Here is a 12431-nt window from a genome sequence, read left to right as displayed (position 1 = left end):
CTCTTAGCATACTTCATATACAAGAAAGTAAGAAATTCAAGCTGAATTCTCAAATAGCATACCAAATTCTTTTTCAATAGAATTAAAGTTATTTCATGATACATTTGATGTTCTGATATTACATAATAGCTGATTTTATAAAAGATTCAAGGGGAAAAATTTTTTATCTGCTCTCTCACACTACCTCCATCCAAAATTAATCACTGCTTAGTACATAGGGTTTTATGTAATGCAATTTTGCAAAGGAAACTATGCATCATTAAGTAGTTTATAGTTGTGAACATGAAATATACAAAAATGGTAATTATTTTTCAATTGTATAAATGCATTGAATAATATTCTATTTTTGTGAATATTTTGAAGTTCATCTGCATTATTGTAAAAAATTTATTTTTAAATTCAAACAATTTTTTCTCAAATATTGTTCAAGTTCTCTCAAATATCAACATTGTTAACTAAGTTATGACATTTAATTAATACAGAATGATACAAAGTTCTGTAAGGAATGGATATAGAATTCTAAAGGAAAGTAGAAAGTACTAAAATTGGCCAGAACAGTAGAGAAATAAACAACCAGAAATGGTACCAGGATAAATCACAGAAAAACAAAAATGTAGAAATGGAAAGTTAATAATCAGTGAAAATTCTTTTTTTGATGACGATGTTAGTTTTTGGTTTGAACCCATATTCATACACATGGTTTTGCAAGAACTGTTCCAATTTTTAACATTCACAGTTAAGCACATTCCACACCAGTAACATTAAAATGGCAAATCCTTAATAAAATACCTAGCATTTTGCAAGACACTTACAATGTTTACAGCATAAATTAACTCATCCAATTGGTATTTCTGGCTTTGTTTTCCTATGATTTTAGCTTGGATTTGTATTTCCTGACTTCCCTAATTTTGAAATGTCCCAAATTTTATCTTTTACCGTGTCAAAATGCAAAACGAAATAAATGAGCTTAAAAAAGAACCAAATGAATATAAATGGCCAAATAATGATTTAACTTTACTCAAATAAGCATTCATAAAAAGCTGAACTATCCCAATTTTATTTTTAACAGGTAATGCCAATCTTTGCCTTTAAGCAGATATTACTCATATAGATACCATAGTTCATGATAATACCATTTTTGATTAATTTCCCCTAAACCTCCCCCCCAAAAAATTCTTTAAAATCCTCACATTATACATTATAATAAATAAATATAAGAAATAGGAAATTGGACTAATTTTAGGAAGTAATATTATTGTTTTAAAATAAACTGTTCACGATTAATTATTGAGAAATCATACCAAAGGATTTTCTTTAAACATTAAATAAATAAAATAAAATATCCAAATAATTACATAAAAGTGATCATTAATTAATTTTTTTGCATAAAATCTGATTTAACAATAAATTTAGGTTAAGAATATAAGTTCTAATACCTAATTTATTTGTGATATTCAAAAAAATTAAAATAATTAAGTGAACATTTTCCTTATCATAATAACATAGAACTAAAAGATTTTTGCAGAACAGGATTGCTATGCAAATAAGGAAAAAGAGTTACCTGTGTTTTCTCTGTATGTATATGGAATATAAGAGAAAACTTGCAAATGGTATTCATATGTTAGTTATAACAGAATAACAATACCTCCTAATTTTTATCAGCATAAAAATCAAAGGGAAATAAACAAAAATTTAACATTACCTGATATAAAAATGCATTAAATGAATATTTACTTTTACAAATGATAAAAAAAAAAACCCCAATTAATTTTTATTACTGCCAAGAATTTAACAAGACAAATTCAGATGATAAGAGGAAAAAGAAATTAATAAATTCCTCATGCTCTCTAATTTAAAAACACATAAAATAAAGGACTTTATGAAATAAAGCACAAAATGGCATTCTTACAATCATGATGCAGACTATTTAATGATTACTTAACAATTTTTTTTTTCCAATCTACATATTTGAGCACAAATTTCTATAGATTTTTTAGTCATCAGTTTCATTTTTTTACTATAAGCTTAATTTGAAAAAATATTTTGTGTTTGTAGACATGTTGTGTTTTCTTGCTTTTTCATAACTTCACAACATCTCAAATGTGCTAACTGTGCATAATGCAGCAAATCTCATGAGAATGGAACATTTAAAAAACCAGAATAAAAGTTCATGGAATCATGCACAGTTTTAAACCAATTAAAGAATCTTCTTTTAGAATTTCAACAAATATATCCTTATTGATAGTAAATCCATTTTCCACAGCTACTTTGCCATGTAACAATACAAGAATTGTTTAAGACTTTGCAAAATTAGAAAATTCTTTGGACCTCAAAACATTAAAATAGAAATAATCTAAACAAATTTCTTTGTTAAATGAATCAATTCTTTAAATTAACTTTTTAGTTTTTTTCAGAAAAATTTCAAATTGAATCTTTTTATGCCCTGAACATTCTGCATGCTTTGGAATAAAGAATTTGAAGCAAATCAACTATTCTTTTTCACATAATACTGCGTCGTTTTTCAATAATGTAGATTTAAATAAGACATAGCTTTTAAAATAGCCAAAATTTTAGAAGATGCATTGAAATATTTTTTAAAGTATTTTTCACACACACAAAAAAAGCATTATTTTTTTTTTTTAAGTTTTGGCAACTCCATTATTATTGAAATAGCTGTATTCATTATTCCCCTTTTTTTCAGTCTTGTAAATAGGACTCATCTATGAAGAAAGGAAACTGAGTGAACAGAAAAGGGATAAGCTTTCATAGTTTAACAGGCACAAATGGTGTGGTTTAATTTTTAGAGATATAGCAACAATCTTATTCTTGCAACATTTAAAGAAATCAATATTTTTTGGATTTGGAAAAAAAAGATTTTAATTCCATCCAAGAAGAATTTCAAATATTCCTGTTTTAGAAATAATTTTTAAATTGCTTGCATTTATTCGATTCTCCTGTGCCATGACAAATCTGAAGAATTATAAACTGTCAACCTTTAAAAAAAAATTTAAGTTATCTGTTGTATCATAAATTCAGAATGCACTGAATTGCAAGATCCAAATGTATGGGGAGGGGGAGACGAAATTATATTTTAAATAATTTATGTTTAAGAATTATGTGTAAATTTTTTTTCACATAAACTAAAACAAATATTAGACAAGGATTTTATTGAATTCATCAAAAATGTTGTTTATCTTTTTTCCACAATTCTTCTAAGATGTTATCAACATCTACCTTTTCAAATCTCATTATCCAGGACTGAATCATTCCTTCTGGTGTTGATGGGTAGGTTTGTAATTTCACCTTATCATCTAAAGAAAAATGTATTAAAAAATAAAGTAACAAATTGAAAGTTTTCATGCAAAGAAATATTAAATTTGTTTGAGATACAGATTAATATAATAGATATTTAAAAAATGAGACTTAAAAATTAGAACTATTTGATAAGTGAAATGAAAACGATCATCCATGCAATTACTCACCTTCAATATATGTATTGGCTTGAACAAACATTCGTCTAGGTTTCTTTCGATCCATAACAATTTCTCTGTATTCAAGGAAGGGATATTTGTTTTCTTCTGAACCAACTAGTGAGTATTTGTCATACATTTCTTTGGCAGCAGTTATATTTGCTGTTGACTTATAAAGCTAATTTTCAGAAAATTCCATTAATAATAAATCAGCAAGGAAACTTTAAAGTAACATATATTGATATAAATTCTTACTAAGTATGAAAAAAAAAATGTATTTTTGTATACTATGCTATAAAATAAACAAAGTTATAACATTACTTAAGAATTGGACCAGAACCTAGAAGTAACTTTTTTCTACTGTTATAACTGGTTACATAACAATCAGTAGTATAACTAATTTTTAATGAAATAATGAATTTATAGAAACAAAATGGAATGAAATGTGTTAAGCAAAATGAATCAGCTTTAATTAAAGAAAATTATTAAAAACATAATAAAATTATGGAAAAACAGCTAATGCAGGTATATGTAACTGTTTCAAGCACTATATTGTGAACTTTCAATAAATAATTTGCATATTTCTTGTTGGGTGAAAAAGATGGAAAACACTGGTTTTAAATTGCCATAAGTATATTTATAAAAACTACCTCTAAAAATCATCAATTTAATTTATAATCTACAATTTTTCTGTGAGAATCATAAAAGCTAAAACAAAAACAATTTGGGGGTTAAAGTTAAAATTTTAGTTACAAAATAAAAATACTTCTTACAAGTACTGTTTGAAAGTGAAGTTAAAAGGCCATACTCAAATCCATATAAATATTTCACAATGAATCGAATTTGAATGATTCTAAAATAAATGACAGTAAATTTGCTCAACACAAGAAATCATGTCATTTTTCATATTGTCATCTGAGCAATTTACCTTAGATTATTTTGTTAGACCTTTCATAATAATTATTTAGTTATGAATTTAATTGCATTTTAATCCTTCTTTTAAAAATTAGTCAAAAAAAAATAAATTTCAGAGTCAATATGCCTGATGGCTAATCCAGAAATGTACATAACTATTTTGCAATTTTGAAAACGGGAATAAATAGCACGAGAAGAAAAATTAAAGCCCAATTTAATGACAGCATTCTTCATAAGTTTTCTGTTTGCAAATGGCAACAGTAAAAATGCAAATAAAAGAGTGTATTTAAAGTCAACTGTTATAAGAACTTACATGGAGATGGTATCAGATGTAATCTAATGTTGCAATAATAGTCCCCCCCCCACACAATGTTAGATTATTTTACTTTTAACTTGACTGAGGAATCTTAATTAATGCAATTAGATTTTAAGTTGAATAAAATTATTAAAAACATTTAAAAGACTCTGAATGTCTTATTCATGCTTTTATTCATGAACTTTCACTACATGAACCAAATGTATTTATCATCAATGCAACCATTCAATGAATTATGTTCTGCTCTAAGATTCAAAGAGCACCATTTGCAACTGTAGATTAAAAAAAATAATAATTATAAATAAAAATTTTGAACAAATAAATCATTTAAATGAAGTATTAAATTCTTAATACTTCATTTTACATGTACTGTACATACAACAATTGTGTGTGTGTGGGGGGGGGGAGCATTTTCAAAAGAAATTTTTTTTTTAAATTTTTCAAATTTATTTTCTTTAATATAAAACATAAAAAAAAAGACAAATTTTCACATAATTGGAATCAAATATTGATTTAAAAAATTACGAACACATTTACCTGCAATTTACCAAGGAAGTCTCCTACTGCTTTCTTTCCAACACTTGCCAGCTTACTACGATCAACTGTTAGTAAAAGATCTGGTTTATCATCACTACCAGTAACCTTCTCAATTTTTACAAAATCACCACTCTCTAGCATTACTTGAAGTATCACGAAACGGGCTTGAGAATGAGCCTGCAAGAAGAAAGAGAAGTTGATAAACAACTTTGATTCTGAAGAATGATACTGATAACGCATTCTATAAGAGGCATTTCTAATGTTCTACATAATTATATCTGATTTATCCACCAATCAAAGCAATAAATATTGTAAATATTGAATTTACATTTGTTATTTGAAAAACTATAGCATGATTATCTGAATAATAAGTAATAAGCAATTTTCTTCAACATATATTTCTTAGTATGCATTTTATAAATACATTATATCATTATTTCTGCATCACTGAAATCTTATTTAATTGCATTAGAAAGTTTAGAAAAATTCAGTTTAAAATGTTTTTTTTCCCCCCTTTCAAATAAATTTTGTACCTTTTTGCCGCTACCTATTTAACAAGTTGTGATAAATTTTTTCCACTGCATATTAAAAACTTTGGTCATATGAAAACACATGCTTGAAAAAACAAGTTTTTTGCCCTCAAAATGGATACTAAATGACATAGTGATGTATTTCATAATCAAATGCCTTATGCTGAGATTATAAATTAAAATCCATACATTAGTCACAATTTACTGAACCTTTACCATACTTAAACAGTATTTTAATAAATCAACTTACATCTACTATTAGTGATTTGAATCAAGCTGTATATAGAATACGATTTGAAAATTGTATTCTCTAATAAATTATTTCTCTCTCAAAATTAGTTTGCAAATTTAATCAATAATTTCATTATATTTTTCTTGACACTAATACATTTATTGAAGATCATTTCTCATAAGAATTACTGATCACTAAACTTATTTCGAATTGGAAAAAAATTGATGGAAAATTATACTACAATGCAAAATTGAAAATTGCATATTTTTTTCAGCTCAATTTTGAACTAATAAACTAATAGTTTGAACTAATAAAACAGAAATCTTTTATTATAAATTTTGCTAAAATTCCACAAAATATAATATTGATTTCAGTTGCTTATATGATTATCCAAAACAGTACCCTTTTATGAATGTTTATTGGAATCAACAAAATATTATATGGTGAAAAAATTAATAATAATCGAATTCTTCAAAATGTTATAAGCACAGATTTAAAAAAGTGCTAATGAATCTGATATTTAAAAAAATCATAAAAAAAAGCACTGAATTGAGGAGGAAAAAACAAAAGAAAACCTGGAGCCAGGAGTCAGTTTTTGGATCATACATTTCAAGTCCCTCTAAGCCTTTAAGAGCCATACCTAGCCATATAATGTAAGTTATGTCTGATGCTTCTTCCCCTTCATAGCCAAAAATTCTGCAATAAATAAATAAATATATTATACTTCAAAAGTTAACCTATTTTTTGAAGCTCACTATTAAGAGAATGCAAATACACATGACAAATACGTTTTATATAAAGATTGTTGATTAAAATTAATTAATCAAAAAGAAATATAGATGCTACTTTTTACAGAAATTAATATTTTTATACAAGTTGAGAAAACCCATTAATCAAGCTTTCATAATTTGTAAATCATTTTAGTGACTGCTTGGTGATATTAAATTTTATTTATGAAGAAATTGTTGTAAATGGCTCAGAAAAGATATTTAGCTGATTGTCAATCAATTAAATTGGTTGGACGTAAGCTTCTACTGCCAAAAAGTCTAATATGTCTAAGAGCATGGTCTTCAGATTCTGGGATCAGTTTCAATTTCAAAATTCAAACATGAGAAGACTTGTTCCATGTCTATAATATGTTACACCCACATAGAAGATCCCTTTCTAGTACCTTCAATCAAAAGAAGAAGGACAAGCTTCTCACTACTATGCCTTAGCTCATTTTACTGGAACAGGAACGAGAGTATTGGCTACTAAGGCAAAAAGATGTTTTCATAATCAAAGATTTTATGAAGATCATCACTTGTGTGCATTTCTTTGAATCAATGATCGAGAAGTGCCCATTAACGTTAAGCAAGAAAGCACATTATCTGAAATAGAGAGTAATGGATTTCCATATTCTTCACATAAAAATCCACATTTACTTTAGAGAGTGATTCATGTCATGCTGATATGGAGAGAATAAGGTACCATCTACCATCAATCTAACAATGTTGAAAGACTGAGTCATTAAGGAGGTGGAATCAGGGTTTCAGCTTTACCTATTAAGTTGTCACTCTGACACCTAAGTATTACATAGAAGAACTCGCATTGCTAAGAGATACAGAGGAAAGAACTTTGATTCATAACCAGCTATATGCTGATCCAACTGGTGAAGAATTCATTCTAATGTATAATAATGCTTGACCTTCACAAAACTAGGCTAATCAAAGAATATCTCCTTTGGGATTACCTGAAGGAGAAAGGAGGCCTTTTTCAGGTATCTTGCTACGGTCATCAAATGAGTTGGACAAAACATATTCCATGAATGTGATCTTTGCTCAATATTTCATTATTCCCCAATTAATTGAAAGAGTTAAAAAAATCGAAACTACCAATACATTATACTTACAGAGATGATTCTTTTCTTATTAAAATTCATTTAAATATATTTTTAATAGATACCATTAAATCAAATATAATTTATAATTTCATGCAACAATGCACTTTTGTAAAAAAAGGAATGTAACTGTAAAAATATTAATTAAATTATGCTTGATCCAAAAATTAGGTAAAATTCAATAAATAAGTATTAACCAGCTCCAATTTTCATATATTTATGTTCATTACTTTTAAAATTAGATGCACACAACACACAATTAAAAAATAAAAATAAGTTAAGCTTTAACTTTTGGAGGTTAATGAAAATCATACAGAATTTTAAGAAAGTTTATTTTCAGAATTTAATGAATAATTTCAATCTAAAAACACAATAAGTTTTTTTAATGTTCCAAGCTATCTTATCAAACTGAAATAATATTAATTTCGTTATTTTATATTAACTATAAACTTTATTTTATTTCATTTTATTTTAAACAACAGCAAATCTATGAAAAGACCTTGTTCCTTACTTTAATACAGTACTGGAATCACAAAGATACAAAGCAACACTTTCAGCTCTACATTCTTCATATGATGAACCCAAGGAGCCAAACACTGAATCATATGTTTCACCCTCTTCATACCAACTACTTACCTGAACAAGAAAACAATATAAACTAATATTAACAGAACATATTTTTTAATACTATGTTATTAAACATATAAAATTTTTTAGAGTAATAAATTCAATAGTTTGCAAAATTCAATGGATTAGGAAATGAATTTTTAAATCAGTGACTATAATCTAATAAAAATAAATTCATAATATAACAAATTTAAATGGTATTTGTATAAGAGTTACAGAACAAAGAATTTTGATAGTAATGGATGATTTATGTATACAATGAATAAAACAGAAAGAAGCCTACTAAGCAACACATATTTAATGTCTATGTTTATTTGATGCTTCAAAATAAATTGTTGATGGAATCATGAAAATGAAAAATGCCTAACAGATTTAAATGAAATTAAGTACTTTCCCGCAAACTAGCCGATTACCAAAGGTAGCTAAATTGCTTTCCAATAAGCAATATTAATACTATGAATATCAATAAAATTGCTTCATACGCATGCACACAAAATTCCCCACCATAATACATAATCAATTTCAATGTCAAGCATTATTAAATTATTGTTTTACTCAAATTATTACCTGAAATTGTGCATATAATAAAATATATATGTACATATATAAAATATATATTTTGGAAAATATACTTTGGATGTTTGATAGAATCAGTTTTTTTTTAATAAAGCCATACAGATATATTTTAATTAAAATACAACAATTTATCAATGAAGAAATACTATAGATTTAACAAAAATGTCTTTGCAAAAAAAAAAAAAAAAAAAAAAGTACACAGGCAGTAAAACTGAGATTAACAAAATTTCTCATCATGTCAAGATAATAGTTATTAAGGAAACCTTTAACATTAATTACAGTATTGCTGTAAATTCTTACAAATTAAGCACATTCTTTTTTTTTTTTCTTCAAGTATACTGATAAAATAAAAATAAATCTCCTGTTGGTATTTCTAGATAGTATTATTTCTGATTAAGAAATTTCAATACCATAGATTTTTTAATTGTCAAAGTCTATGCCATTTCTTTATCTTTCCCACAGAGAAATATATCTCACTTGAAATTTCTTTTTACAAACACATATAACATATGTAATCTAACTGAAGTACAATATTAAATATTAAAAAAAAAAAATATTTCAGACCTTTGCATATACTATAAGTGTGTTTACAGATACACATAATTCTAAATTATTACAATAACATAAAGTTTCATGGTAGGTGTGATGCAGACAGAATACAAATCCTTTCTCATTGTTCTTAATTGTTTCCACCTTTGGTTTGAGAGACAAAAATGGATTTTTCAGAGATCTAATACCTATTCATGATCTGAGTCTGGTAGGCTGTACTGAACAGCACTTGTTTTCAGCTTCACATTGCAGTGTTTTATTTCATTTTATGTACACATAACTAATCTTTTAATGTCATCTAAACATGCTGTCTCTTAGTTATTTGACTGTCATTTACTTTGCATGATACAGTTTTTCTTTCCTTTATAATGTTATTTTTGCAGTAATTGAATTCATTCAAACTAAATTAAAAATTTTAAAATTCCAACTTGTGTTAAATTTTAAATTCTTCATAACTGTAGCCTTTTTTAGTGAATAGCATTGTTTTATTTTACTTTCTGGAAACCAATAAATTGTTTGCATAATTTCTTTAATTTTTTTCATTTAATAAATAAAACAGAAATAAAATTAAGACTTTTAGTAGTAATTCCATAAGGTCCTGAGTAACATTCTCTCCTCAGTTCTAAGACATGGCATAAATAGAGGTTAAATATTCAAAATTAATTCTCTAAATAAATATAATTCATGCTGCATTTTCAAAAAAAAAAAAAAAAAAAAAAGGAAGTCCTCTAAGTAAGCCATGTTGCATCTTTTGAGTTAACATTTGTATAGAGAGAATTTAGGTATTGTTTGACAATAGATTCTAAAATCCTCCGCGTTTTTGGGCATGCGTCAGGATGGGTTTAATTCATCAAAATAGGGGTGAGAGGAAAGATGAAAGGAGGAGGTGTTTACATTTAACAATAAAATAAACTTGGATTACTCGCAGACTGAATTAAAATATTACGGTCAGAAACAACACAATATTCACATCATCGTGAAAAAAAAATTAACAAAAAAGTATCTAATAGGCTGAAAATCAAGGTCAAAGAATGATGAAGCATTCTAGAAATGCACTCATCCTTCCATTTCTCTCCCCTTAATGACATAAAATCCTCGAAAAGTGGTTGTCACAGAATACTGAAATCAACAGTAATTGAATAATTCCTATTTTGTTATATTTATGATTAAATTATACATCCACACACAGCTTTGGAGAGTTCCATGAAAAACAAACAGTGTTCAGTAATAAATAAATCTGAATGTGCAAGTTCAAACAAATTTCTTTTCTTTAAAATAAAAACTAATCAATGATATAGAAAGTGCCATTCCTCTTTTTTGAAAATGAAATAAGTATCTCAAAAATATGTTACAAACAACATTCATATCTGTCCTATTTTAATAAGAAATTCCTGAAAGGTATTAATAGTTTGAACAGAAATCAAAGCAGCTAACCTTTTTGTTAGTTACAAAATCTACAATTTTGTCCTTGTCAAAATTAAAGGAACCATCTTTTTCTTTGAACATTTTCCCACTACCATGGCCTAAAAGTTCATGCAATCCTACATTAATTTCAAAAGCAGAATTTCTGTATTTCATAACAAGGTCCTATATAGGAAAATAAAAACATAATATTATTATAAGAATCAAAAAGAAATTAAATAAAAGTAGAATAACGTAAAATATGAAACAATGTTAGTTATTCGTAAACATTTATTAATCTAAGATATTAAATTTCAACTAGGATAAATTTTTTGTGTTAGATATTAAAATATTGAAATAAATTATTTAACAACAAAGATTTTTAACTTTCAATTAATAAGTGTTATTATAGTAAGAATAAGATACAAAAATAGAATATCACAATTAAATTTTCCACAAAAAAAGATTTTAAAATATCATTAATAGATAAATATTGCCTTTCAATAAATTTTTATAAAATAATCTGCAATAATTTGCATTGATTATATTATACTTCACATTTCAATAGTCTCTTGTGCTAAATTTTTCAAAAACATTTTCTTTTACGCAGGCCAGAATAAATAAACAAATCACTTCTGTCTATTGAATGCTTTTGATATAAAACATGTAAATATGCAAAAGCCTTTGGCAATAGTAATAAAAAAAAAGTTATGCTGCAAATATGAAGTCAAAGTCACAACAAATATTTATCTGTTGTAAGATTGTAAATATTTAAATTACTCTTGAAGGTTTATTTATTTATTTTAATTTTTAAAAATAAACATGTCTTAAAATAACTTAAGATTTTTTGGAAATTGCCTTCAAGCTAAATTTAGAATGGACATCTATTCTGTAGTGGCTCTTCTATCAGTCACAACATAAATATTGATAAAAAAAATAATTACAAATACTTTTTAATAATTTCTAGGACAAGAAATGGCTTCAGAATTTTAATAAACACACACACACACCATGGTACTATGGAATAATATAGGTATAACTGGTGCATCAGAACATTGTAAATTGATGTTCATATTAAACATTGAATTTCATTCATTTACTGCCATACAATATCGGAAAAACAGTTTATGTGCAGAATATAAAGAGTGAAATTCCAAACAAAGAAAAAAAACAAAAAAAAAACATGAGACATTTTGGATCTTTGGAAATCAACAATCTCTGAAAAAAAAGTAATAGTAAAAAGAAATTAATATAAACTTGAGTTTCCTAGAGGAAAAATTTTTTTTCAGTCTTTTGAAGAAGACATTCAGATAATTTTCTAAATGCTGTTCTTAATCAGTAATTAGAATTAAGTCAATACTTTTTACAACATTTTTCTATAAAAAGTTAAAATCTGAAG

At 26.1% G+C, this 12431-nt stretch overlaps 1 protein-coding gene across 2 annotated transcripts in view; it reads right to left on the bottom strand.

Moving 5' to 3' along the window:
* Window positions 1-3150: 3150 nt before the first annotated feature.
* The window catches only part of LOC129988286 (dipeptidyl peptidase 3-like), a 39835-nt gene continuing 30554 nt past the window's right edge, over window positions 3151-12431 (bottom strand). For both annotated transcript variants that reach the window (XM_056096473.1, XM_056096474.1), the window contains exons 14-19: window positions 11066-11218; window positions 8391-8515; window positions 6576-6696; window positions 5239-5415; window positions 3483-3648; window positions 3151-3311 (exon numbers count right to left, since the gene is read on the bottom strand). In XM_056096473.1, coding sequence (XP_055952448.1) covers window positions 3178-3311; window positions 3483-3648; window positions 5239-5415; window positions 6576-6696; window positions 8391-8515; window positions 11066-11218 — 876 coding nt within the window. In that variant the 3' untranslated portion in view covers window positions 3151-3177. The remainder of the gene's footprint in view (window positions 3312-3482; window positions 3649-5238; window positions 5416-6575; window positions 6697-8390; window positions 8516-11065; window positions 11219-12431) is intronic.

The sequence above is a fragment of the Argiope bruennichi genome, chromosome 10, assembly GCF_947563725.1.
Source record: "Argiope bruennichi chromosome 10, qqArgBrue1.1, whole genome shotgun sequence".
Taxonomy (NCBI): Eukaryota; Metazoa; Arthropoda; class Arachnida; order Araneae; family Araneidae; genus Argiope; species Argiope bruennichi.
This window is presented reverse-complemented; position numbering and strand designations above follow the sequence as displayed.